This window comes from Callorhinchus milii, unplaced genomic scaffold (genome assembly GCF_018977255.1).
Source record: "Callorhinchus milii isolate IMCB2004 unplaced genomic scaffold, IMCB_Cmil_1.0 Scaffold2, whole genome shotgun sequence".
In the NCBI taxonomy this organism is placed as follows: domain Eukaryota; kingdom Metazoa; phylum Chordata; class Chondrichthyes; order Chimaeriformes; family Callorhinchidae; genus Callorhinchus; species Callorhinchus milii.
The window spans coordinates 116,156,926-116,184,245 of NW_024704743.1; the positions used below are offsets into that span (position 1 = coordinate 116,156,926).

At 42.7% G+C, this 27,320-nt stretch overlaps 1 protein-coding gene across 1 annotated transcript in view; it reads left to right on the forward strand.

Moving 5' to 3' along the window:
- Nucleotides 1-27,320, forward strand: part of LOC103181055 (protein tyrosine phosphatase receptor type M) — a 220,877-nt gene that overhangs the window by 105,035 nt on the left and 88,522 nt on the right. The window contains 6 exon segments of the mRNA XM_007897258.2: nt 1,031-1,296; nt 1,298-1,340; nt 3,039-3,148; nt 10,208-10,409; nt 11,193-11,295; nt 25,696-25,966. Coding sequence (XP_007895449.1) covers nt 1,031-1,296; nt 1,298-1,340; nt 3,039-3,148; nt 10,208-10,409; nt 11,193-11,295; nt 25,696-25,966 — 995 coding nt within the window.

A 27,320-nucleotide genomic window follows, 5' to 3' on the forward strand; every position in this document is an offset into this window, starting at 1 on the left:
AAGCTGACTTCCTTAAAATAAGATGAGGTTAAGATGTTTGAATTTATTTATGCTAGGATCCTATTTCCCCTTCGGTTATGAAGTTCAAAGCAGAATCAGTGAATGGTAGAATATTTGTAAGTTTAATTTTTGTATTGTTTCTTTGACTCATCATTTGGAATCATCATATGCATTGCATATTTCAGGTGTCTTCATATGGCTGATAATTAATAAAGGTTGTATATTTTCTTAAGTAGGAGTGTGAAATGCTGGAATACTTTATAACTGCCAAATGTGATGTACCTCCTTAGTTCAGACTTGAATGAAGCTGTAGTGTTAAAGATACCATGACACTATCCAAAAAGAGAAGGGAGTTTCTCCCGGTGTCCTGACTCACAGTCCTCCAGACAAAAAACTTGGTCATTCACTTCATGGCTGTTTGCGGGACTTTGCTGTATGCAAATTGACTGCCACATTCACCTACAAAATATACAGTCACTAATACTTTACAGTATATCCTGTGAAGTGCTTTGAGATGTCTCAAAGAAGTGATAAGGCGCAATATCAAATGTAAATATTATTATTAACAATCCATCTGAGAGAGAGCTGAGAGGGTGGTTGTCATATCAGCAATGGAGAATATGACTGAATTGAAAGAATATATTATTGTAAATATTTCATGCTGTTGATGATAATAAATAATATTCCTAGCATTTGCTATAGCATTTATCACATCATTCAGACGTCTCAAAGGATATACTACTGTAGAGTGGTTTGACAGTTTATTTTATGGGCAAAACACATATTCAGTATATTGATATTCAGGATTGTCAAAACACATTTTAATATAATGGTGAATATCTTAGAATACAGGTGGATATTCTGGGATGGAGGTGGATTATTTGGGATGGGGTGGATTATTTGGGATGGAGATGAATATTCTGGAATTCTAATTAACATCACCTCCAGAGAAGCCTGGATTCCTCCTTGTTTAAAACCACGCTCATAACTCCTTAACATAGCGACAAATTTTCTCATCCCCTTTTAACAGATCCCATGCACGGACCGAAGAATCTGGAGGTCATGGAGATCAAGTCCAGAGAGCTCACGATTCGCTGGGAGCCGTTCGGTTACAATGTAACTCGCTGCCACCGCTACAACCTGACAGCCCACTACCGCTACATGGTGGGAGACTTGGAGCGTGTGGGCGAGGAGGTCTGCTGGAAAACCGAGTCCGTCAAGCCCCAATCCAGCCTGCGGGAGCTGCCCCCCTACACCAACATCAGTGTTAAACTGGTCCTGATGAACTCGGAGGGCAAAAAAGGAAAGCGAGGAGCTTGTGGTCCAAACAGATGAAGACGGTACGTTTAACATCACCTCCAGAGGAGCCTGGATTCCTCCTTGTTTAAAACCACTGTCATAACTCCTTAACATAGTGCCGAATTTTGCAACAAAAAAAACCCTCTTAAATCCAGTCTTACTTATGTTTGCCTACAAAATACACATTACAGTAAATCCTGTGAAATGCTTCGAGACATCCTCCCGATGTGAAGGGAAATGTATAAAATGCAATTGTTATTATGCTTCTCATTTACTTTGGGAGACGGTTTTCTCCCAAAGAAGAAAAGACTGGACTTAAGATTGTGGGCTTGGAATTCTTCTAAAGACAGCGTCTTCGATCGCTTTCTCTCTGTTCCCCCCCCACCCCCCGCACTCCCCACTAGACCTTCCGAGTTCCAAAAAGCGCTTTCAGAATTTTCAAAAACTCAGCAGACAATTAAATATTAAGGTATCGGAGTCGAGGCTGAGACTATGAGAAATTGTACGGTTGTGTTTCATGAAGGTTTGTATTGATGCCAATCAGCAGGGAAGGGATGTGATGTTGAAAGGTAATGGTACGGTTGTGTGGATTAACCAGCACTGGATGTCGGTGAGGTTTTCTATCAAAGCCAGTCTCCCCGTCATCGATTGGAAAGATTACACTTATCTACTGCAAGCACGTTGAAACTTTCTTTTTTATTCTTGCACAAAAGCTTCTTCTGGCGGAGGTAAAAGTATTCAGTGGCAGAGTTTCCCCAGGTGCAAAAACAAACCAACAAAAGGAAACAAAACCGAGAATGCTTTAACCTGTGAAGCCAGCATTGGTTAAAATATTGTACCTAAATCCATGCTCTCACTTTGACAAATTGCTTTGTATCACGGTTCTGCTCTTTTGGCATTAAGCTGGAAAGCTTCACTCACCTGATGGTTTAGGTTGTTACTCAGTGCATCTGAGCCCTGTCAGTTCTCATGGCCCCAGACTTAAGACCAGTGCGTCAGCCTGGCTCAGTGAGGAGCACTCTCACTCCTGAGTCAGAAGGTTGTGGGGTCAAGCCCAACACCGGGACTTTGAACCGGTTTCAAGGCCCTGTGTGGGACATTGCTGTGTGCAAATTGGCTGCATCATTTTACCTAGAGAATACATAGTCACAACAGCAACTTGCATTTATATGGCACCCTCACACAGGGTAGTGCTTCAGAGCGCTGAATGTCCTGTGAAGCACTTAGAGGTATCCTCCCAATGTGAAAGTTGCTGTATCAAATGCAATATTATTATTATTATTATATATGCACAGCCAAAGAAATAGTAATATGTATACAGTCACACAGTATTTAAGAGAAAAACCTGTGGCATACATGAGGGAGAAGGGAATAAAGGGTTTTAGGTGAATGGCTGAATGACCTGTTTCCGTTCCGTATCACTCGATGTAACTCAATGAAATTGAGTGCTGGTGTACACAAGCCAAGATCTGCCAGGAGTGAACCAAATCTGAGGATGAGAGCAACAGGATCAGAATGTCCTACTGGGCTCAAAAGGAGGAGCAATGTGCAGGGAGGATAAGTCTCTCCAAGGTCTCAATGCACTCGTTTAATCACTTGATAGTGCAATCGGAGGACAATGGAATGGGTATCCTGGGAGGAGAAGATTAGATGAGCCAAAAGATGGACTTGCGTTATCCAAACATCTCTTGTGAGCCTATGATGCCTTTTGACACTTCCCCTTTACATTTGCCCCCCAGTGCCTGGTGCAGTGCCCATGGATTCGGTGCAGGGCCGCACCTTTGCAGAGAAGATCTACCTCCAGTGGAAGGAGCCGACCGAAACGTTTGGAATCATCACACTGTATGAGGTAACAGTCAATGGTTTTATTCCCAGAGTTGCCCATTACACTAAACAGGGTTTCCCTATCCTGTCTTTCACACTCGGCCCGTTATTCTAAAATATATCGGGACTTAACTTTCCTCACGATAATCAGCAGGGCACTTTTCTCCCCCATATCCGTGTCAAGAGCCATTCTGCCTTCCCCCCCACCTCCGCAACATTGCCCGACTCCGCCACTACCTCACCCCTCAGGCCGCTAAAACCCTCATACACACATTCGTCACCTCAAGGCTCGACTACAGAAACTTCCTCCTTGTGGGCCTCCCAAACTCATCCCTCCACAAGTTGCAGATCATCCAGAACTCTGCAGCTCGTGTCCTTTCCCGTATCAGTCTCCGTGACCCCATCAGCCCCACCCTCGCCCGGCTCCACTGGCTCCCATCCCTCAGAGAATAGAATCCAAAATCCTTGTCCTCACTTTCAAGGCCCTCCACGCCTTGCTGACCCGCTGACCCCAATCAATGTGTCTGCTCCTTCCGTTCACCAGGCTCCGGCCTGCTCCATGTCTCCTGCCCGCCCTGCCCCACCATTGGCAGCCACGCTTTCAGCCTATCTCCCCCATCCTTTGGAACTCCATCCCACAATCCCACGCCTTGCTCCCTCCATTGCCTCCTTTTCGACCGTGCCTTCAGCTGCCCTCCTATCTCTCTGCCCTCCCTCACACCAACCCTGTCCCCCACCACCACTCTCGGGTCCAGAATCCCGAATGTTCAGCACCTTGGGACCTCCCCCCAAAGGGCAAATGTGCAAACAGTTGGTGCCTTCATCAAGTCCTGCCATTGTTAAGCCCTCCGAGAGACTACCCCTCATGATGGGTACTAGTGGTCATCACCCACTAATCCCATACACCAGCTATCTTTTTATTAGTTGCTTATATCCCCATTCTCACCTACAAAATACACAGTCACTACACTGTGAAAATATCCTACAGTAAAACTATCCTGTGAAACACTTTGAGATGTTTCAACGACATGATAAGGGGTATAATAATACTATCAATAATACTTGCATTTGGCGTAGCGCCTTTTGTGTTGGGAAGACATCTATAATAATAATACTTGCATTTGATATAGCGCTTTTCACGTCTTCTCGACATCTCAAAGCGCTTCACAGAATAGACTGTAAAGTGAATTGACTGTATATTTGTGGGCGAAAATCTCAAAGCATTTCATAGGATTCATTGTAAAATACATATTTGTATTGGTGGCAGCTATATCAAGTGCAAGTATTGTAATTTTATTACTGTTGTCATATTCCATGTGAACACAGAATGTTAGTGTTAGTGATCAGTGAGCGATAGTCAGGGATATAATGAACAAGATCAGGAGCCTGTCAGTTTTCTCAGCTTCCAGGATAGCAAAGGATTTTACAACTCGGGACTGAACCACTTGTCAGACTTGAAAACTATAATCCTACTCTCGTGAGCTAAAACATCTCCGTTTCGTATTTCTTTTTCAAATAAGACAAATGACCCCAAATTTCTCATGTTCTTAAAGACTTAATTGTCTTATAATTTAAAATCATGTGGAATTTCAGAAAATTCTTCAATCCCTTCCTGGTTTGAAAGCTGTGAGAGAGAGTGTGAGGCAGCAAGTCACAGACTGACAGAGTCCGAGAGAGAGAGAGAGAGAGAGAGAGAGAAAAAGAGACAGAGAGAGACAGAATCAGAGACATGCAGAGTCAGAGAAATACAGAGCCACAAAGACAACAAGAACAACAAAATAACATTTATAGAGCGCCTTTCACATTGGGAGGACGATTCAAAGAGCTGGACAGTTAGGGGTCAGGACCCGAGCATTGGGGAGGGATGGGGTAGGGGTGAGGGAAGGCAGAGAGGTGAGAGGGCGACTGAATGCACGATCGAAGAGGGTCTTGAGACCGGCCTTGAAGGAGGAAGCGAGGCAAAGGGACTGTGGGATGGAGTTCCAGAGTGTGGGGGCAGAGAGGTTGAAAGCCCAGCCACCAATGGTAGGGCGGGTTGTGCGGGAGACACGGAGCAGAGAAAGAAAAAATAGACAGAGTGAGTGTGAGAGAAAGACAGGGAGAGAATCAGACAGCCAGAGACTAAGACAAGTCAGAGAGAGAGAGAGAAAATCAGCGACCAAGTTAATGGAGAGAGGCACACACACAGTCCGAGATAGAAAGAGACAAAATAATAATAAGAATAATAATAATCCTTGCATTTGATATAGCGCTTTTCATGTCGGGAGGACGTCCCAAAGCGCTTCACAGAACACACTGTAAAGTGAATTGACTGTATATTTGTGGGCGAACGTGACAGCCAATTGCGCACAGCAGTGTTCCACAAACAGTCATGTTTGACCCTTGGAAAAACGATCCGCCAATCGACTAACAACCAGGTTCCTATTTACTGCTAAGTAAATAGGGGTATGTGGGGAAAGGTAACTTGCCCAACGTTTCACCCTGCCAGGAATCAAACCTAGGTCTCTCACTTGCTAGTGCTCTAACCACTGAATTACAGTGGTTAAGTTAGGAACAAAATCACTTAGAAGTGTCCCTAGGCCCATAACAATAATAATCCTTGCATTTGATATAATGCTTTTCACGTCTTCTAGACGTCTCAAAGCGCTTCACTGAATATGAGGTAGAGAAAGAAGGAAAGAGAGAAAAACAAAGACAGAGAAACAGGGAAAGAGAGAGATAAACAAGGACACGGAGAGACAGGAAAAGAGAGAGAGAAACAAGGGCAGAGAGACCAGGAAAACGGAGGTGGAGCGAGAGAAAGAGAAGTGGATGTCGAAGTTAATGATGATTCGGTGTAATTTTTGCTTCGCTCTCTCTTTAATTATAAATGCAGGTTTCTGGGCTCCTGTGAATAACCGGTGTAATTTCCCATTGCTTTGCGAACACTTCTCAATCAGAAGCACATTTGCTGTAATTCCTGCGGGAAATGCCACTCTGCCTCTGCCAGAGCCCAGACTTCTTGAAGAAGTGGTCGCTTGATTATAAATTGTTGCGGATTGATTTATGTTTGGAATAAATGAGAGCAGTGATTTCATCTCTTCCCAAACCTGATTAAACGAAAATACCCCGCCCCCCCACACCCCAACAACTTAACACAGATAATTAATTTGTGCCTCAGTACCTTCCTATCTCTGTGACCTTCTCCTATTCCACTGTCTGCTCACTCTCCTCTCCGCAGGAAACTCTCTCTATCTGCTGCTGCTACGCTTCTCCCGCTCCCTCTGTCCTGCCATCAGTGTCTGGACCTTCAGCCTTTGGAACTCCCTCCTTACCCCTCCATCTCGCTCTCCCTCCCCCACCCCCACCTAAAACCCCAGCTCTTCAACCACGTTCACCTCACGTCCTCCTCTCTTGCACAGCATCCGACCCCTTCCCAGTGAAGCACTCTTGATATGCTATACTATGTGAAGGACGCTATATAAATGCAAGTCGCTGTTGTTATCTTTGGAAGAAGTTGAGCCTTCCTTTGATATCCAGGAATATTCACTTGTACTTTTAGTGTTTCACTTTTATCTCCCTACTCCAATTTTCCCTCTTCCTGTCGTGTCTTTTGAACGAGACATTAATCCGAGGGCCCGCCTGCCTTTACAGCTGGATATTAACAATCTGTGACAGTGTTATTTGAAAACGAGAAGGGAGTTTCTCCTGGTGTCCTGGCCGATAAACCTTCAGATAACTTGCTCATTCATGGGACCTTGCTGTGAAAGCTAGCTGCTACACTTGCCTGCAGTAACAATTACTATACTTGCAATAACAGTAACTACTCTCAAAGAACTTTGAGACGTTTTGACGACGCTATAGGCAAGGATTATTATCACCCTCAAGAATCTACAGTAAATAATAATCCTTGAGTTTTGATGAGTTTTCCTTGGATGAAGACTGCTGAGCACAATATTGGCTAGACCAAGTCCATTTATCTACTTTAACAATACGGCGCCTTTTTAAAACCACATTATCTGAATGTGAAAACTCATACAAAGCTTTTTTCCCCCCTTCTTAAATTGAATATTTCCACCTCTATAAGCCACTATATTTTGAACAAAACACAGAAACTTATAGCACATACTTTCTGAATCCTGCCCAAAGCAGAGAGGATGTTACAAAGAAGCTGCAGACAACACACAAAATAAAAATATCACTGACAAGATCACATATAAATGAATGATTCTTACCTTTATTAGAACATGTTCACCTTCAAACCCTTATCAGGAGATAGGAATCTTTCTATTATATTCCTATCTTTGTCAATTTGTCTTTCTGCCACGTGTACTATCTAAGCCATCAGCTGCGCTATGCATTCTATAAGTGCTTCAAATGTGTTGGTGTACTTACAAATCAGTGTGTGTTTTAATGCTTTGAGGCCCTATCTTGCATGAAGGGCAGTGTATGTAAATGCAAGTTCGTGGAGTCTTGTAGCTCAGTAGTTAGAGCACAGAGAGACCTGGGTTCAATTCCCAGCAGGGCAAAATGTTGGTCAAGTTTCCTTACTCCACACAGCTCCGTACCTAGCAGTAAATAGGAATCCGGTTGTTAGTCGATTGGGGGGGTTCGCTCTTCCAGGGGTAATAATTCCTTCAAAAAATAATAATAATAATAAATCGGTTACTTCAATCCACAACTATTTGTGGGACACTGCTGTGTGCAATTGGCTGCCGTGTTTTGTCCACAAAATATACAGTCAATTCACTTTACAGTATATTCTGTGAAGCGCTTTGAGACATCTCGAAGACGTGATAAGGCGCAATATCAAATGCACGGCTTATTTTTATTATTATCATTGTGCTTGTAAACCGCTGAGCTATACCACTTTGCATTTGCCCCAATTGCATCCAGAAATCACTAATGTTTTAAGGTGGGATTTAAAGACTGAGAGACAGTGCCGAACTGCCAGGGGGAGAGATCAGTTCCAGCTAAGAAGCCCAAAATCTGGAGCCCCCAAATTCCATGTAGTGTTAGCCTGTAATACCATTTTGTCTTAAAATTTAGAATGGGGCAGAGTTCGGGAAATAGACAGTTCTCAAATGTTGGCAAGCCGGTACCTCTTTTAGAGCTTGCAATTGCAAAGGAGTAGAGCAGACACAACCACACAGGCGCAATGTAATGATGATTGAGTCTAATTTGCTGTAATAATAACCTTTCGGCGGTGTCAGATAAATAATATTCCACAGGATATGCTCTGATCAGCTGCAAAACTGCTCATTGGGTGCTAACTCGGATTTAATTATTGAATAATTCTGTGCATTTCACTTTACAAATTTGAGGGGAGTGTAAATTATACGCCATTTGTCTAGTTTTATCCAAAGTTGTGCACAGGCAGTAAATTCTGAAAGCAGTTATAAAGAAATATAGTCTAAATAAAACCCTGTTTTATCAGGGAGCCTCAAATTGGATTATTCTGTACATTTCACTGTACAAATTTGCCGGTTAGTCTCAATTGTGTGCTAATTCATGGCTGTGATGTGGGGCATTGCTGTGCGCAATTTGAATGTCAAGCCTACCTTACGAAATACAAAGTCACTACACTTCACAATAAAAATTCTGTGGAGCACATTGACACAACCCCCTGCCACGAAAGGCAGTGTATCAAGTGCGACGATTGTTATATTATTATAAGTTAACTTGTTTTGTTCAAAGTTGTTGTAGTTTGCCTACAAATAGAGAGTGACCACACTTTACAATAAATTGTGTGAAATGCTTTGAGTCGTTTGTCAATGTGATACGGCGTTCTATCACATGCCAGGATTATTGTTATTAATAATAATAATAATATTGTCTAAACATGTAAGATTGTGATGAAATTTGGAAGGCTCGTCAGTTTAGGATATATAAAATCTTTCTGAGATTGCAGGGCGTGTTAACTTTTAAGACAAAGTGGGTTTCCAGGATGAGATGAAGTAAACTACAATGTTTCTGAAGCTGCCAGCTGCACAGTGGTGCAATTTTCCTGTGTCTTTAAAGCTGATAAAATGCAAACCATTTACTGAGAGGAGGCTGCCCCTGCAAGACAGAGTATTTCCATTAGATGTGAAAATGAGTGCCTAGAAAGTCAGTCTGACACGCTTTAGAGATGAAGCCACATAGAAAGAATCTGCAATCAATCTTTTCCTTTCCGTAGTGAGGTGCAAAGGCGCAAACAGAATTCTGCTCTGTAATAGACTGAAGGTAAAAAAATACACACAAACAACAGTGAATGCTTGTGGTTGCTTTGCTCAGATTTAAAAGATACTCTGCTGATATGAGCGTCCAGCTCTAACCCTTGTCTTGCTCTCTCTTCTCTTCTCTCTCTCTCTCTTAGTCCCTATAGTCAGTGTAGGGAAAATCAGCCAAATTTCCTGCTTTCTGAGCCCTATCCGTCATCCAGCTGATGAAATGATCTCTACTGATCATCTTTTTCATCTGCATCCAATGAGGAGAGAAAAAAAAACACACACATCAGACAATGAGCTTCTAACATTAAACAATGTGTGTCTGACATTAGCCAGTTGGTGTCTGACATTAGAAACTCATATAATCGCAAATAAACCACGAATAAAGAAAACCTAACTTTACTGTGGGGTGGGATAGAGAAATGGGAGGCAGGGGCTGAGAAAGACATGAGCACATATTAGTGGCAGGTCATTCAATCTAATATTCAAACCGGTGTGGCTTGGCTTTGACCTCATCATGGTCTGTGCCGGGTTTGGGATGTACTGGCCCACATTCTATCCTGGAGCACCATTCCTCCCCTCCTCTTTCCTTGCATCACACACACCCCTGTTTACCTAGCAGTAAGTAGGAACCCGGTTGTTAGGTAATTGTTAGTTCGCTTTCCAAGGGGCAATAATCACTTCAAATTTTTTTTTAAATTGGTCACTCAATCCACGGCTGTTTGTGGGACATTGCTATGCGCAATTGGCCTCCGTGTTTCGCCCACAAATATACAGTCAGTTCACTTTACAGTATTCTGTGAAGCGCTTTGAGGTCTCTGAATGGCATGATAAGGCACTATATCAAATGCAAGGATTATTATTGTTATTTTCTCTTTGAACCTTTTCCTGAACAGGTCCACTACAAGGGTGTTGGATCCTTTGATCCTAAAATTGACTTGTCCAACCAAAGTGGCCGAGTGTTCAAGCTAGGAAATGAGACACATCACCTGTTTGTTGGGCTGTACCCGGGTACCACATACTCCTTTACCATCAGGGCCAGCACCGTCAAAGGCTGTGGAGTCCCCATCATCACACAGTTTACCACCAAGATATCAGGTAAGGACGAGACAATATAGGAGGTCACTTCACTTCTTAGAATGATTTTGAAATGCTCCTAACTTGTGTTTGACTCCCGCGCAGTGGTGAGGGAGCACCGCATTATTGGAGGTGTCTTCCTTTAGATGAGACATTAAACCCAAATGCCAGTTCAGGTGGATATTTAAAGATCTTATGGCACTACTCAAAAAGAGAAGGGACATTGCACAAATCATAGAATCTTACAGCACGGAAGGCAGCCATTCCGTCCATCATGCCTGTGCCAGCTCTTTGAGCTATCCAACTAGTCCAACTAGTCCCACTTCCCCACTCTTACCCTATAGCCCTGTAAATGTTTCCTTTTTAAGTACCTATCCAATTCCCTTTTGAAAGCTATTATCTAATCTGCTTCCACCACCCTTTCAGGAAGTGCATTCCAGACTGCAACAACTCTCCAGATTTAAAAAAAGTCTCTTCGTCTCCCCTCTGGTTCTTTTGCCAATTATCTTAAATCTGTTTCCTCTGGTTACGGAACCACCCGACAACAGTTTCTTCCTATCTACTCTATCGAAACCCATTGAATTTAATTTTGAACACCTCTATTAAAAATGGCTGCCGCGTTTCCCCACAAAACACACATTGTACATTATAATGTGTGAAACGCTTTGAGACGTCCTCCTGACACATTAGGTGATATACCAAAAGTAAGGATAGTTCATATTAATTATTAATATTATTATTTTGAAGAAAGGAATGGGGGTAATTAATCTCACGATTGTCTGACTTTCTGTCTCCATTTTGTAGCACCGTCCATGCCCGCCTATGATTACGACACGCCTTTGAACCAGACTGACAGCACAGTGACCATCCTGCTGAAGCCTGCTCAGAGCAGAGGAGCTCCCGTGAGGTAGAAGCCAACATTCTGAGGTTGGGAGTGGGGTGGGTGGGGAGAGGAGAGGAGGGTCAAAATACGCTATGTGATAATTAACATGTTTTGCACAGAACACTGTTATATTGTGACCTTAATCAGCCGTTCCTCCTAACCCACCCCCCAGTTTAGTTGACTCATTAGTTGTGTGAAATTTGAGACGTTCTCCCAACAGGAAAGGCACTGTGTAAATAATCGTTGGTGCTATGGCTTGTGGTTTGATATCTGAAGAACTCTTCCTTGCTCATCTCTGGGCAACACCCTTTTTACTTTGACAAGGTGTCAGCCTTAGCTAATTGCTCTGGAGCTTGGAGGTGTGTTAACACCTATGTGGGCTCCTTCCGTTGTGAACCCTATAGTGATCTGTGCTCTTGCTTTAACATTGATAGCTCCTATGTGAGAGGCGATGATCCAGCTGATTATGTGTGGGCGTTGCAATGCAAACCTTTGCTGCCCATTGGAAACCATCTGATGTGAAGTGCTACGTGTCTGTGAAGCACCAGTCAGCGCCAAAGCTGAAGTGAACCACCCGTGTGTCCACGGTGCACACACGTTAACACATGGGATTGGTGGTACAAGCTAGTCAGACGGTATTGTGCTTTGCTCCTAGTTGTTATCTCTGCACCTGTTAAATTATGGAATTGATGAACCATTCAGTCTCCACGAGTTAGTTTCAGTCAGGAAGCTTGTTTGTCTGGTATTGATCAGTGTATCAGTGTATTTGCTTTTTCTAAAGCCAGTTACTCTTCCCTCACATCTACTGATTCTGTACTCTTGGAGGGAGGGAGGGCAAGCAGCTCCTATTGGTTTTCTCCTCCCTCCACATGTGTGGCCATCCTTTAGTCCCATTCTGTGGAGCCTCAAAATAAGTTGTGATTGCTGACATTTTGTGGATTGGATGCCAGCGTCTCACTACGGAACGTCATGCCGAGTAAAGAGAAGAGAGAAATGGGAAAAAAAGACACCAGGGATCTCAGGGACAGCACAGAGCAAGTCATGGAACGTCATGCTCCACACAAGGCAGGCAGAAGAAAACAGCTATTAACCTTGTCACTGCAGAGCCATGCAGGGCTCCCATTATTCAGAATAAGAAAAGAGAGTGTCTCCTGGGGACCCAGCCCAATGCTTTGAGACGTGTTCCCGCTGTGAAAGTCGCAAATGTCAAATGCAAGGATGAAGATTATTATTAATATTATTAACGCTGCCCAATTTTAGAAACGCAACAACGCTACCCACCTGAACTGATGACTGTCAAATGAAGTTAAAGACAGATAAATGCAAGACATTGCACATAGGAAGTATGTAGGAATAGTAACCACATGTACTTCATGGATGAGATGAGACTGGAATAGGAGAACCTGAAAGACACCTATTGGTAGTTGACTCATTACACACCCTGTCAAAACAATGTCAGGCAACAATAAACAAGGCAGCTGAAGTCATAATGCACACCATTCAGCTGTGTTTAGATCCCCAGAAGTTATGTTCAAGTGTACAGTGCTCTCTCTGGTAGGCGACATTTGGGGTAGTATTGTGAACAATTCTGCTCAGGACCTAAAGGCAGAGCAGAGCAACGAGGGTGATCTCTAGGTTAAGAGGGATGAGCTATGAGGAATGATAAGCTAATCTCTTCGGCTTTGAAAAGAGACATTTAGAGAGAACCTTATAAAGGATATAATAATAATAATAATCCTTGCATTTGACATAGCGCCTTATCATGTCTTCAAGACGTCTCAAAGCGCTTCACAGAATATACTGTAAAATAAATTGACTGAATATTTTGTGGGCGAAATGCAGCACCAATTGGACAGTAGTATCCCACAAACTGTCATGGATTGAAGTGACCAATTCATTATTTTTTTGAAGGAATTATTACCCCTGGAAAAGCGATCCGCCAATCGACTAACAACCGGGTTCATACTTATGCTAGGTAAAGAGAGGCGTGTGGAGTAAGAAAATTTGCCCAACATTTGGCCCTGCCGGGAATCTAACCCAGATCTCTTGCTTGTGAGGCGAGTGCTTTAACCACTGATAACATAGGGAAAAAAATATAAGAAATGTCTTGAGTTTTGACCAAAATCTCATTGTATTATTTCAAATATTTAAGCGAACATAAAAGTTCCCTCTGCTACTTACATTTCAAGTAATGCTGGTATCTAGAAAGTTGAACAACAGCAAGAACTTGCACTTATAGAGGGGCCTCATGCAGGATAGCGTCTCAGAGCACTTAAGCATAAATTGGTGAAATCTGATTCACATCTTTTACAGAAATGCCATTTATGGATATCTTTTAAAATCTCCCTTTGCAAAAAAGCAGCTGAATAATTAGAAATTATTAAAACATTTGTAGCAGCTTTATACATACATTTTCTTTAGATTTGAAAATCAAATTTACCAGCGTAATGCAGAATATTATATTACCCCTCAATTTCAACAGCTTTTGGAATGTATAAGTTTCATAAAGTTAATGTTATAGAATTATACAGAAGTTTGTAAAAAATTCCATCCTAAAATATGGCTGTGACATGGCTGTGCATCCTAAATAAATTCACACAAGCCAAAGATTTCAAATTTTTTAGACCATTCAAAGTAAAATCCACAATTAAGCTGCATTTGCGTTTATTATATTTACTGCAAAGATGACCTTACGTAAACTCTAAATGAAAAGGGGAGCACACTCTGGTTATACTTTAACTCAACTTAGATGTTACTATAGTTTGTCACAAATGCTTTCACAGAGGAAAGACTGCCACAATTGAAAAGAGTTGCTGTGGTTAAACAGTCCTAAGATCATGCCATTTACTGTGTCCCTAAATAAAGGAGGCACTCCATTAAAAATCTAACAATCCATAATATGAATCTTCCACAAGGTAGTCTTATAAACCTGACTGCTCTTTCACTAAATAATGTGAGTTTCCTTACAGTTTTTAAATCAAGTCTAACATGAAGTTTCAGATGACTTCCAGAACTTGTGACAAAACCGCAGATATCTCGCATTTCTCGGTCATCAGGGTCAGCAATGGTGAAGCCATTGGAAGCCAATAATGCACAGACAATTAATTTAGCTAGAATGTCCATGATATATAGTGAATATTATTGAGAAAACAAAAGTAGAATAATATGTTCCGAAACACTTAGGCAGCAGAACAAGAGGACATATGTTCAGAGTTGTGATTTCAGGACAGACACTAGAAAGTATTTCTTTACCTAGAGGATAATTAATGACTGGAACAAGTTATCAGGAAGGGTAGTTGAGCCCAGGATATTTAAGAAACAGCCCAATGCCATGATGAGAGGACAGGTAGGATGAGTATTTGGGAAGGATAAGGCAAACCTCTCGCATGATCTTGTGATATTTTGTGCTTGAATCAGTAGTCCCATAAACTGCATTCCATTTCATCGCTCGTTCACTAATTCAATTTGCACTGAAGCCAACCAACCAAAAACAATTGATCTTTAAAAAAATACATTTTACTACAAATCAATTAAAAGTTCTCATTTGCTCTAACTGATGTCTCTAGCCACCGTTTGGCAATGCATTGACTCTGTCCAGTGAATCTACCATCCCCAAAAAGAGCTCTAATGAGTGGAGAATGTATTACGTGTGTGGCAGGATTTTATTTCACTACAAAGGAGCCTGGTGACATTCACCAATAAAGGTCACACATGAATAATGATCACTTGAGCCAGGTAATGATAATTTTTGCATTTGATACAGCTCCTTATCCTGTCTTATCAGGTAGGTATTCTTCAGATGTATTGGTGGTATACTGCAACCATTTGCTTGGGTTAGTTATGTTAGTTATGTGCTCATCCATTGTAGGCCTCCAAATAATAATGATGACAGTCATAATCCTTGCATTTGACATTGCGCGTATAATATGATCAGAATATTTTTGTGACTGTATTTGCAGGCGAACCCCAATTTGTGCACAGCAATGTCCCGCTAACAGCCATGAAATGAATAACTGATTTTTTTCTGGAGGTTATGGTGTCCGTGTCACTGGGAGAAACACAATGCCGTAATTCCATCCCATAGTGTCTAAAAGGGCTAATATTACCTTAGTTGAATGTTACCTCCGAAGGATGGCACCTCCAACAATGCAATGCTCCCCCAGAACCACACTGGAGCGTCAGCCTTAACTGTGAGTTCAATGTCCTGATGTGGGGCTTGAACCCACAACCTTCTGTTCCAGAGGCGAGAGTGCTACCAACTGAGCTAGGCTGGCCTCAAAAGTTTGTTAATTTATAATGGTGGGTAAAAATATGATACCATTAGCAGTGGCATTATCACCATCATAAAATGCAGAGGAGGAGAATGAGGGGAAGAAGGGAGGAATGGCTTCCCTATTATCGATATCACAACCCTGCATTTCCTCTCTGCCCACCCTCCCCCCTCCTGCCCCCCACCATACACCCAGGAATTCTAGTCATTGTTTCAGTGTTGAATTACTTAGAGAAAGCACAAAGCTGTCCTTATACCAACTTCCACATATATAGTGCCCTCCACTTGGGAAAACACCTTAGAGTGCTTTGCAGAGACCGAGTGAGTTTAGTAAATTTATCGTGTTTTGCAATTAAGAAATCCCATTAAGAAATATTGCAAAATTGACCCCCTCCAGGCCGTGATCACTCACTCGGATCCATTCTGTTATATACAGTAATATGGATTTTTCTATAGATTTGTTGGGTTAAAATATAGCTGTGCTGTAGAGTTTCCCATTGATCAACTGCAGATTATTTATCGATGAATTTGTAGCTACAAAGTGACCATTCTTAATAATCCAAGATGAATGACGACACATATCAGGGCTTCACATAGCTCTCAATTGATTTCTTCGCCAAATAACTACTTATTTCCCTCTGTTCTAAAGCCCGCTCACTCTCACCATTATTGCTTTTATTTTCAACACATACATTGGAAATTTTTCGCTGGGTTAAACCTGGTTTATACAAGCTGACATTGGTTATAATGTCTTTCGATGTAGTACCTGAGCTCTAGTGAAATCCACTGTTTATCCCTCACACACTCATACATACAATATATATATATATACTCATTTTCACACATGCTCCCATATGCTTACACACATATAAACACACACTTTAGTATAAACACACTGCTCGATATAAATCTCATTCAGAATTAGACATAACATAATTGGAGAAGTCTATAATGGGAGACTATAATGGGAGATCCCATTAAAGCCCAACGAGGCCAAAGCCAATGGACGTAATGCTGAACAGAGTTTTTACCCCCACATACTCACACTGCTCAGACCCAGAGCACACAATGAATATAACAGGTTAGATTTCTTATTCCATTTTCTTGAAAGCTGGGGAGAGAGGAGACAGGCGGGTGTGTGGGAAAGTTGAGAGAATTAAGAAGCACTAAAAACCCTGCAAATCCTGACCCTACTCAAACAGAAACACAGCGTAGTGTTCAGCCAGTCCTCAGAGTGGCATTTGTGTGATATTAGGAAACGGTTCTTTAATTGGGCGACATTGTACCTTTCGCAATCCATTTAAATCTTAAAAATACTGTGAAGGCTGAAGGAAAGACATTGGGCCAGGCAGCACCCACCTTGCAAGAGCTTTTTAAATTAAGTCAGACAGTGGATGTGAGTGATAGTGGCTGTTGAAGTGGGAATGGGGAGCGGGAGAGAAATGGAACTTTAACATTCTCTCCAGAGAGTCAATGTTAGTATATTTTAAATGTTTCAATGACTTCTCAACTTATCATTACCAGGTGTTCAATCCATAACAATAATCCTTGCATTGGACATAAGATCTACAACATTGAAAGAAAGGTTAGACAAAAATTACTGTATTCGTAGGCAGCCAATTTGCACACACCAGTGTCCCACAAAGAGGCATGAAGTGAACGACCAATTTATCTGGGAATTGTTGGTCAGGACACCGGGAGGAATTCTCTTTTTTGAATAGCGCCACAGGATCTTTAACATTAATCTGAAGAGGCAGACGTCGTCTCAGTTTAGCATCTCATCCAAAAGGCAGCACCTCTAACAATGCAGCCCTCCTCCAGGATTGCACTGCATTGGAGAGTCAGCCTGTGCTGTGAGCTTACAGTCCTGACAGATTGCCTTCATAGCTTGTGGTTACACTTGGGTCAATGTAGAAAAGGCAAAAAAACATAAATTTCATGGAGCAAATTGGCTAAATATCATTTGTGTGTGTTGAGGGTGCAGGAGGCGGGGGCAAGAATGAAAATTTGGTTCAGAATTTGACAGGAGCAGCAGAAATATACAGTTCACTCTCAAAGTACTTAAAGAAGGTGATAAATCTGATCCTAATCTTCTAGGGCTCTTTTATATGTTGAGTCCTTCATAACCTTAAGGTTTGATCTCTCCCGCCCTCTCTCTCTCTCCCTCTGCCCTTTGTTCACAATATGTGAACACAATTGAGTTAATATATCTATTGCAGCCTTTCAGCTGTAATTAATATTTTATTACATCTGATTTTATCACTAAATAGCACACAACGCAGGGCATTGAGCTGAACAGAAAGTGTGATGGTGAGTTATTGATGCTTTCAAAGTTCCCTGTAATGAGTTATGGTTGATGGAACGCAAAGCACATTTACAATATCTCGCTCATACAACGGTGCAATTGAAAACAGATCTAATCCCAATAATACAAGAACAATGAGAAATTAAAGCTACCAACACTGAATACTCAATGTGAGATCCCTTTTCTTTTTTTAACAAGTGTCGCAGTTTTATAGATGAGCAAAAGAGCTACAAATTGCCGTTGGAAAATCGCTAATAGGCTCATTAAAAGATCATATTTCAAGGATTTAGGTTCTATGGTCCTACCATGTTGTGCTTGGAGCCCATTAGGACACTTCAAATTGCACCCTTCTGATAATGTTGGTGTACAATCAAGGCCTGTAACCTTTTCTAACTGTTTCTATTGACCTATGGGGAAAGCACAAGACTGGAAAAACGTCCCTGTAGTTCACTTACTTTCAGGTATGTCATTGCAGCCGCATAAGAGGTCACCAGCTCAGGGCTGTGAAGGGCAAGTTCATGGCAGGCACCAGGAAGTATTTCTGTACACAGAGTGTAATTGACAGGATAGGGAAGTAGAGCGACCAGGATACTTGTTTAAGAAACAGACTATGGTGGGCTGGGCTAAAGGCTCTTCTTACAGTTGTACGTGTCCCTGTTCCTGGCTCTTTCAACTGTCCAGGATCGGTTAACCTATCACCATCCCACCCATTTGTTTACCTGAATGTTTCCACACTTTTAGCACTGTTACTGACAACAGTGGTCAGCGGTGAATGTTGAAGTCAATCAAAGTCACATGGAGCCACGTACAGTGATACAGAAACAGGCCATCGCCACCAACCAGTTAACACACAAGCCCCAACCCCTCCTATTCCACTCTACCATACCCCCCTATGTCTTTGTCCCTCATGCGTGAATCAGGTTTTCTCTTAAACACATGCAAAAGTTGCAGCAAGTTGGCATGATTGATTCCTTCAGTCTTCCAATCTACTTAATAATAATCTTTACATTTGGTGGAGTCCTGAAGCTCAGTGGTTAGAGCACTCGCCTCGCAAGCAGAGGGTTCAATTCCTGGCAGGGCGAAATGTTTCCTTAATCCACACACCTCTGTTTACCTAGCAGTAAGTAGGAACCCGGCTGTTAGTGGATTGCCGGATCGCTTTTCCGGAGGTAATAATTCCTTCAAAAAAAAATAATATTAATTCAATCCACGACTGTTTGTGGGACATGACTGTGCGCAATTGGCTGCCGAGTTTCGCTCACAAAATATACAGTCAATTCACTTCACAGTTTATTCTGTGAAGCTCTTTGAGACATCTAGAAGACGTGATAAGGCGCTATATCAAATGCAAGGATTATTATTATTATAAAACACATTTCATGTTTGGAAGACCTCTCAAAGAGGATTTCACAGGATATACTGCAAAGTCCAGTGACTGTATTTTTTGTAGGTGAAACTTAATGACTCCTCCTCTGTTTTTGACTTCATATAATCCTTCTGTGTAAATGAATAGCCTGATGTCAGAGCGTGTTGAGGTATCCGCGGCAGAGTTATTAACATCTTCTTACGTCAAATGTTTTAATCAAATAGTTTCACTAAAAGCCTTCTTCAGAAATTCATCTGAGTGAAAATAATTCTTGCATTTAATGTAGCATCTCTAAAGCCGAAACATTTCAAAGCACTTCACAGGAATTGATGTCAAGTGAAGTGACTGTATTTTGATCAAATGTTGGAAGAGCCATGAAGTGAATGATCAATTTTATCTGGAGGATTTTGGGCTAAATATCAGGAGAAACTTACAATAATAATAATCATAATACTAATAATCTTTGCATTTTATATAGCGCCTTATCATGTCATTGAGACGTCTCAAAGCATTAGTGCCACAGGATTTTTTAACATCCATCTAAAAAGGTAGACAGGACCTTGGATTAGCACCTTATCCGAAGGACGGCACCTCTGCCAATGCAGATCTCCCCCAGTACTATATTGGAGAGTAGACTTAGACCTATAGCTCAAATCCCAGCATTGAGTTTTAACCCACAAAGTAGAGCTGAGAGCTGAGCCAGGTTGACACTTTCCATTTACTCATTGAGATCCAACCCACTCATGTGTGCAGGGTATAATTGTTACAGCATTCAGTAATATACAAGTAAAAAGGATAATCTAATATTAATTAGATTGTACCCAGCTCTAAATTAATCAAAGAGGAACTCATCATATCATGGCAATGTTATTAGAGGCAGTATTTAAGTGTCAACCTGGCTCTGAAAACTCTCATTGCTGAGTCAGAAATTTGTGGGTTCAAGCACCATGTCGGAACTATGAATTCACATCAGAATTATGAATTCACATAATCTCAGCTGAAATTCCAGTTCAGTGCTGGAGATGTGCTGCATTGTTGAAGGTGCCATCCTTCAGATAAGAGATTAAACTTGAGGTCTCATCTGCATTGTTATTATTGTGCCTTTTCATAAAGTATTGGGGCAAAATTTGTGCTTAGTTCTATGCCTGTCACACTGATTTACAGGAATGCCATTTCAAAAATGGACTGCCTCACAGTGTGTCATGCTTTGCCTCATAGTGTGTCATGCTTCTCGCTTCTGTACTGATCAATCTGGTTAGAAATCACGGCTTTTTTCTCAGTAAACGCAGTATTCTCAGTAACCACAGTATGTGCAGTAAAGTGGCTGGGTGGCAGAGAGCTTAGATTCTATTATTCTGGTCGGCAGTAGACGGAGAGAATGATAAAGGAAGAGGGAGAGAGGGAGAGAGAGTTTATCCTTTCATTCCGTAATCACAACACGTCCGGTGCCTCAAAATAATGACATTCCCTCAGCTTTCAAACAGTCCGTTCCAGGGAGCTAGACGCTGAATGCAATTCTGATTTCAGTCTACACTTGAAGTACAGAGATAAGAAGCTAAAGCACTGGGTGTACTGAAACTTAGGACTTAATAAGCCCTGCCTTGACATTCTCTTCCAAATGACATAACCGTTTTGGCTTTGCTAATCCGTTCGGTGGAGGTTTCATCAACAGATCGTCTGTGACACATGACTGCTGCTCCTCATTACTTATCACCGCTGCTGACAATGGCACACTGAAGGTGTGCAGACCTTTTCTGAACTGCCTGAGAAAAGTGCCACGTTCCAATTCTCTGGTGATTTACAGTGGGTTGGGGGGGGAGATGCAATGTCCATCTGTTAAAGCTCATGCAACCATTGTGTGGAACAGCACTCATGTACCCTCAGACCTAACGTTGAAACGTCTTGGAGCTGAAACATGTTGTGACTGTTTTATCTGCAGTCAAACGTGGCAGCCCTTTGACAAACGGTCACTAATAATAATAATACTTGCATTTGATATAGTGCCTTATTATGTTGTTGAGACATCTGAAAGCCTTCACAGGATATTCTGTCACCAACAACAACAACAACAGCAAAATTACATTTATAGAGCAAGTGTATATTTTGTGGAGGAACACTAGGAGCAGGGATTCTTCCCACTCAGCTCCTGTGAACCCTACAAGCCAAAGCCCTAACTTTTGGGTGGTCCTTGCTGGACAAGCAGCAGGAAACTTGTCAGTGCTTTTATAGCAAACCAAGCAATTGTTTTGTTAAACTTCAGCAGTTACCCCAATGCACACTCTAGGGTCCTCAAGGCTTGGCTCTTGCCAACCTCCACTTAACTCCATCCCTCCCTCCCTTGCCTCCCTCAAGACCGTCTCAAGACCCTCTTCTTCAACTGTGCCTTTAATCACCCCTCTGCCCTCCACCCTCCCCGATCCCGACACCCAGCTTGGATCCGAAACACTGATTGTCCAGTGCATTGGGACGTCCTCCCAACGTGAAAGGCACTAAACACATATAATTTTGTTGTTGTTGTTAACACTCTCTGGAATTTAGGTAAGCAAGATGCTTTCCTCCAGGGATGGATTGCGCATTTCATTCAAGACCCAGAGAAATTTCCATACAAATTATTCAAGTTTCTTTTTACCTCTTAGTCTGGTAGGTTGGTAGAATCTGTCAATTCTAAACAGCTGGCATTCATAATTTTAGGATGTATATTTTTAAAAGTCAGCAGAAATATATTTTCCTTCCTCTTTCCCTCCCTCTCCCCTCACTTACTCACTCACTCATTTTACTCACTCGCTCACTCACTCACTCACTCACTCACTCACTCACTCACTCACTCACTCACTCACTCACTCACTCACTCACTCACTCACTCACTCAGTTACTCCCTAATTCACTGTCTCTGGGCTCAGATCACAAGGTTCAGATTTTCAGATAAAGAAGTCCCTTCGCTACACTAAGTCCTTCGCTTTGCTGTCATTTTACTAGAACAATTGTTTGACATGTTTTGCATCCACTGCTGTGGCCTGAGGAAAGTGTCCCCCTCAGAGAAGCTATCAAAGCGCTCCTGGTAACCTCAGTGTCCTCTGAGAGAGAATGAAAATAGGATAATACAGTCAGGGACAATTCTTTCATGATCATTTGATGTTCCAGAGAATAGTGAGGGTGTCACTGTTTAAATATGGTAAATGTGAACAGAGATCCCAGGCGTAGCTGGTCCCTTTGTTATCGTTTCCCTATCTCTGTTTAGCATGGAGTGGGGGAGGGAAATAACACAAGGCTGACCTTTGTGTCTTCAAATTATCAAATGATAAAGAGATAATAATAATCCTTGCATTTGATATAGCACCTTATCGTGTCTTCGGGACGTCTCAAAGCGCTTCACAGAATATACTGTATATTCTGTGAACGAAACGCGGCAGTCAATTGCTCACAACAGTGTCCCATAAACAGTCGTGGATTAAGTGACCAATTTATGATTGTTATCTTTTTTTTATTGTTTATTTATTTATATATTTATCCATTCATTCATTCATTCATTCATTTGGAGTCCTGTAGCTCAGTGGTTAGAGCACTCGCTTTGCAAGCAAGAGACCTGAGTTCAATTCCAGGCACAGGGCGAAACCTTGGGCAAGTTTCCTTACTCCACACACCTAATAATAATCCCTCCAAAACCAAAAACAATAATAAAATTGGTCTACGACTGTGGGACATTGCTGTGCGCAATTGGCTGCCGCGTTCACCCACAAATATACAGTCAATTTACTTTACAGTGTGTTCTGTGAAGCGCTTTGGGACGTCCTCCCGACGTGAAAAGCGCTATATCAAATGCAAGGATTATTATTATTATTATTCATTCTGAGGTCTGAATGGATGAGGATAGGAGGGGTTTGGTTTTACTGGGTTGCAGAATATAGCAAAACTAGGAATAATAATAATCATCATCATCCTTACATTTGGTACAGTGCCTTCCAGGGAAGATTGTCTCAAACAGGGAGGGCTGTCTCAAAGCTCCTCATAGCAAGGTATACTGTAAAGTCCAGCGACTGCGTATTGTGGTTAAACACGCCAGCCTACCTGCGCACAGCAATATCCCGATAAACATCCAAACAGGGATAACAACAACAAAATTACATTTATATAGCGCCTTTCACGAAGCTGGGCAGACAGAGTTACGGACCCGAGCTGAGGGTCGGGATGGGGGAGGGTGGAGGGCAGATGGGAAAGCAGGAAGATCGAAAGCAAGGTCGAAGAGGAGGGGCTTCAGGTGGTCTTGAAGGTGGCAAGGGAGGGGGCGAGGCGGAGGGATTGCGGGATGGAGTTTCAAAGGGTGGGTGCAAAGTGGCGGAAGGCCCAGCCGCCAATAGTGGGACGAGCAAGGCAGGGGACGTGAAGCAGGCCAGAGGCCGCTGAGCCGAGGGAGCGAACAGGGTGGTAGGGAGTTAGGAGATTGGAGTGGTAGTGGGGAACAAGACCACGCAGGGCTTTGAAGGTGATGACCAGGATCTTGAACTGTATCCTCTGTGAGTTGGGCAAGGATGGGGTTGATAGGGTCACAGAGCCTAGTGCAGGAGAGGACACGGGCTCAGATTTCTTAATGATTTGCAGCCTGTGGAGGGAAGAGTTGGGGAGGCCGACAAGCAGTGAGTTTGCGTGGTCAAACCTCGATGCGATGAAGGCATGTATAAGGGTTTCGGCCCTGTGGTGTGAGACAGTGGTGGAGCCGGGCAATGTTGTGGAGGTGGGGGAAGGCAGAGCGGGTCATGGTGCAGATGTAGGGTACAAAGGATAGTTGAGGGTCAAACAAGACCCCAAGGTTCCGGACTGGCTTATAGCAAGGTGGAGTATGCAACCATGGATGGTGATGCTGTCAGCTCCTGAGGTGAGAACGCGCTGACGGGAGCTAATCAGGAAGAACTCAGTCTTGTTGACTTTCAACTGAAGAAAGTTAGCTCTCATCCAGGACTTGATGTCTGACAAACATTCTGTCAGGACAGCAGTGGTCCTCGAGTCAAGTGTGGAGGCAGAGAGGTAGAGTTGGGTGTCATCCGCATACATGTGGAAGTTGACCTCATGTCTGCGGGTGATGTCACCAAGAGGGGGCATATAGATATTGAAGAGGAGGGGAACAAGGACAGAGCCCTGAGGAACGCCACACAAGATGGTCCGGGTGCTAGAGGAGAAGCCGTTTGAGGAGATGTATAGTGAACACTTATATGTGCACTTATATAGTGCCCTCCATGCAGGTAGAGTCTCAGAGTGCTTAAATCCGTGAGATATCTGTGTGAAGGAAAAACACTGGGAAATGAAGTTCCGAGATGAAAGCTATTGTTTTTCTCTGACTGAAAGTTGCAGTTGAAGAGGCCTCTGGCTGTCATTGGAGCTGTGCCAGGAATCACCGCAGTACCTTTTACACATCAAGTGATAGAAAGTGATTAGAAATTAAAGGAGCAGACCGTTCAGTGTAAAACAAATGCAGCAGAAGAATAAAGCGCATATTTATAGGACTTATCACGTTGAAACAGCTTGGAAGCACAATAATTCTTGTCAAGCCTAGCATAGGCAAACGCAGCAGCCATTTTGCACCCAGCAAGTTCCCATAAACACAGAAGGGAATAATAATAATCATTACATTTGATATCATGCCTTATCATGTCGTTGAGACAGCTCAAAGCGCTTCACAGGATAATAATAATAATCATTGCATTTGATATTGCGCCTTATCACGTTTTCAAAATGTTTCAAAGCACTTCACAGAATATACTGTAAAGTGAATTGACTTTATACTTGTGGGTGAAACGCGGCAGCCAAATGTGCACAGCAGTGTCCCACAAATAGTCGTGGATTGAAGTGACCAATTTATTATTATTATTTTTTGAAGGAATTATTACCCCCGGAAAAGCAATCTGCCAAACAACCGGATTCCTACTTACTGCTAGGTAAACAGAAGTGTGTGAAGTAAGGAAACTTGCCCAACATTTCAACCTGCCAGGAATCAAACCCAGGTCACTTGCGAGGCGAATGCTATAACCACTGAGCTACAGGACTCTACAGGATCCTCTGTAAAGTAGTGTGACCATATGTATTTTGTGGGAGAACAAAGCAGATACCATATGCTAATAGATGTCCCACAACAGCCATGTAGTGAGTGACTAATTGTATCTGGGTGATTGTTAGCCTGGACACCAGGAGAAACTCCCTTTTTGTTTTGAATAGTGCTATGAGATCTTTATCTTCCACCGGGACAGGCAGATGAGGCCTTGACAAAGTCTGAACGGAAGGACTGTAACCTCTGATTGTAACCTTTGTATCCTTCCCCTCTCGTCTCCCCCCTACCCCTACACCACCACCCCTCCACCACCACCAACTTGTAAAGCCCTTTGAGACGTCCTCCCGAAGTGAAAGGCACTGTATCGATGTAAATCATATGGTGTTTGTAAGAGAGTAAAGTCTGTCCAGACTATGACTCGTGTTCTGCCCCCCCTTCTCTCTCAGCGCCTACCAGGTCATCGTAGAGGAAGAGCGGCAACGCAGATTCAAGAAAATGTCTGATGCCACCTGCTACCAGGTCCCCATTACCTACCAGAACGCCTCCAGTGGAAACTTCCCTCATTACTTTGCGGCAGAGTTTCCCCCGAGCGCTCTTCAGGAATCCCACCCTTTCACCGTGGGCGACAACAAGACCTACAGAGGCTACTGGAACGCTCCACTCCTCCCTCACAAGAGCTACAGCATCTACTTCCAGGCTGTGAGCCGAGCAAACGGGGTAAGTGTGGCTCCCATTTGCACTGCCTGCTTTTATTGCTTCAGAGGCCTGAAATCCCTTTGTGGGACGACTGAGCCTCAAGGCTACTGCGTTACAAAGGATTTATGAATGTGCAGGATATTTTTTTGAAAAATGTTTTGAACTCTGTCTCAAATTTCATAGCTCAAAAGTAAAAGAAGCCCCACGGCAACATTCAAAATTCGCAGAGTGAAAGATTGTGCATAAACTTGGAGGAATGATGATGTTAGTTGGAAGCCAGTGTCATGAAGTTTGTCATGTGTTACCACTGAGTTACATGTTATTCCATGTTAGGTGAGTCCTGTAGTGTATTGGTTGGAGCACTCACCTCGCAAGTGAAAGACCTGGGTTCGATTCCCAGGCAAGGCGAAACGTTACGCAAATTTCCTCGGTCCACACGGCTCTATTTACCTAGCAGTAAGTAGAAACACAGTTGCTAGTCGATTGGGGGATCACTTTACAGTATATTCTGTGAAGCTCTTCGCGACATCTCAACGATGTGATAAGGCGCTATATCAAATGCAAGAATTATTATTATTATTCCCTCCCCTACTCCTCCGTCCCACCATCTGTCATTAAATCCAGTTGCAGAAACCCGCCTTTTCGACCATGCCTACGGTCACCTCCCCCTCGCTCCCCCTTTCTCCCTTGCTCAGTGTCCGACCCCTGTCTTTGTGAAGTGCTTCTGAGACTTGAAACACAGGACCCGACGTGAAAAGCGCTATACAAATGTAATCTTGTTGTTGTTGATAATCCTATACGAAGTGTGTATGTTGTTGTTGTAAATCCAAGTTGTTGTTGACTTAACACAACATTCCCCACGTCAGCTGCCAATCACCGTGCAGTTGAAAATAAAAACCTTTCGAGGAAATATCCTGCTTCACATTAAGTGCAGACTTTTCCTCTTTTCTCCCTTTATCAGTAAAGTAAATATACCTTCAGAAGTAGTGCAAACTTGAAAGTAATTGCCTGTCAGGAATTAGGAGATCGAAAGAGACTCAGAAGGGAAGCAATGTTCTTTTTGATGTGGTTTGTGTGTATGTCTCTCTCTCTCGCTTTGTCTAAATCCTCCAGAGTTCCTACCTTTAGGAGCTGATTAAATTACCCATTTTAATAATCCTGGTGGTAAGGTTAATTCACATTTATAATTTGCAGTTCTTGTGGGTGGGTTTTGTTTTAAACACCTTCCGATAACACTGATCTGCCTCGCTGCTCTTTCCCCTCAGTACCTGCTGTGCTCAGTGCCGGGTTGGGAAACGTTGCCAACTTTGCCTGCAGCAGATCAGCGGAATGACAGGAGCTTGTTTCGGCAAGGCCTTTTGTCGTTGTTGTTGGG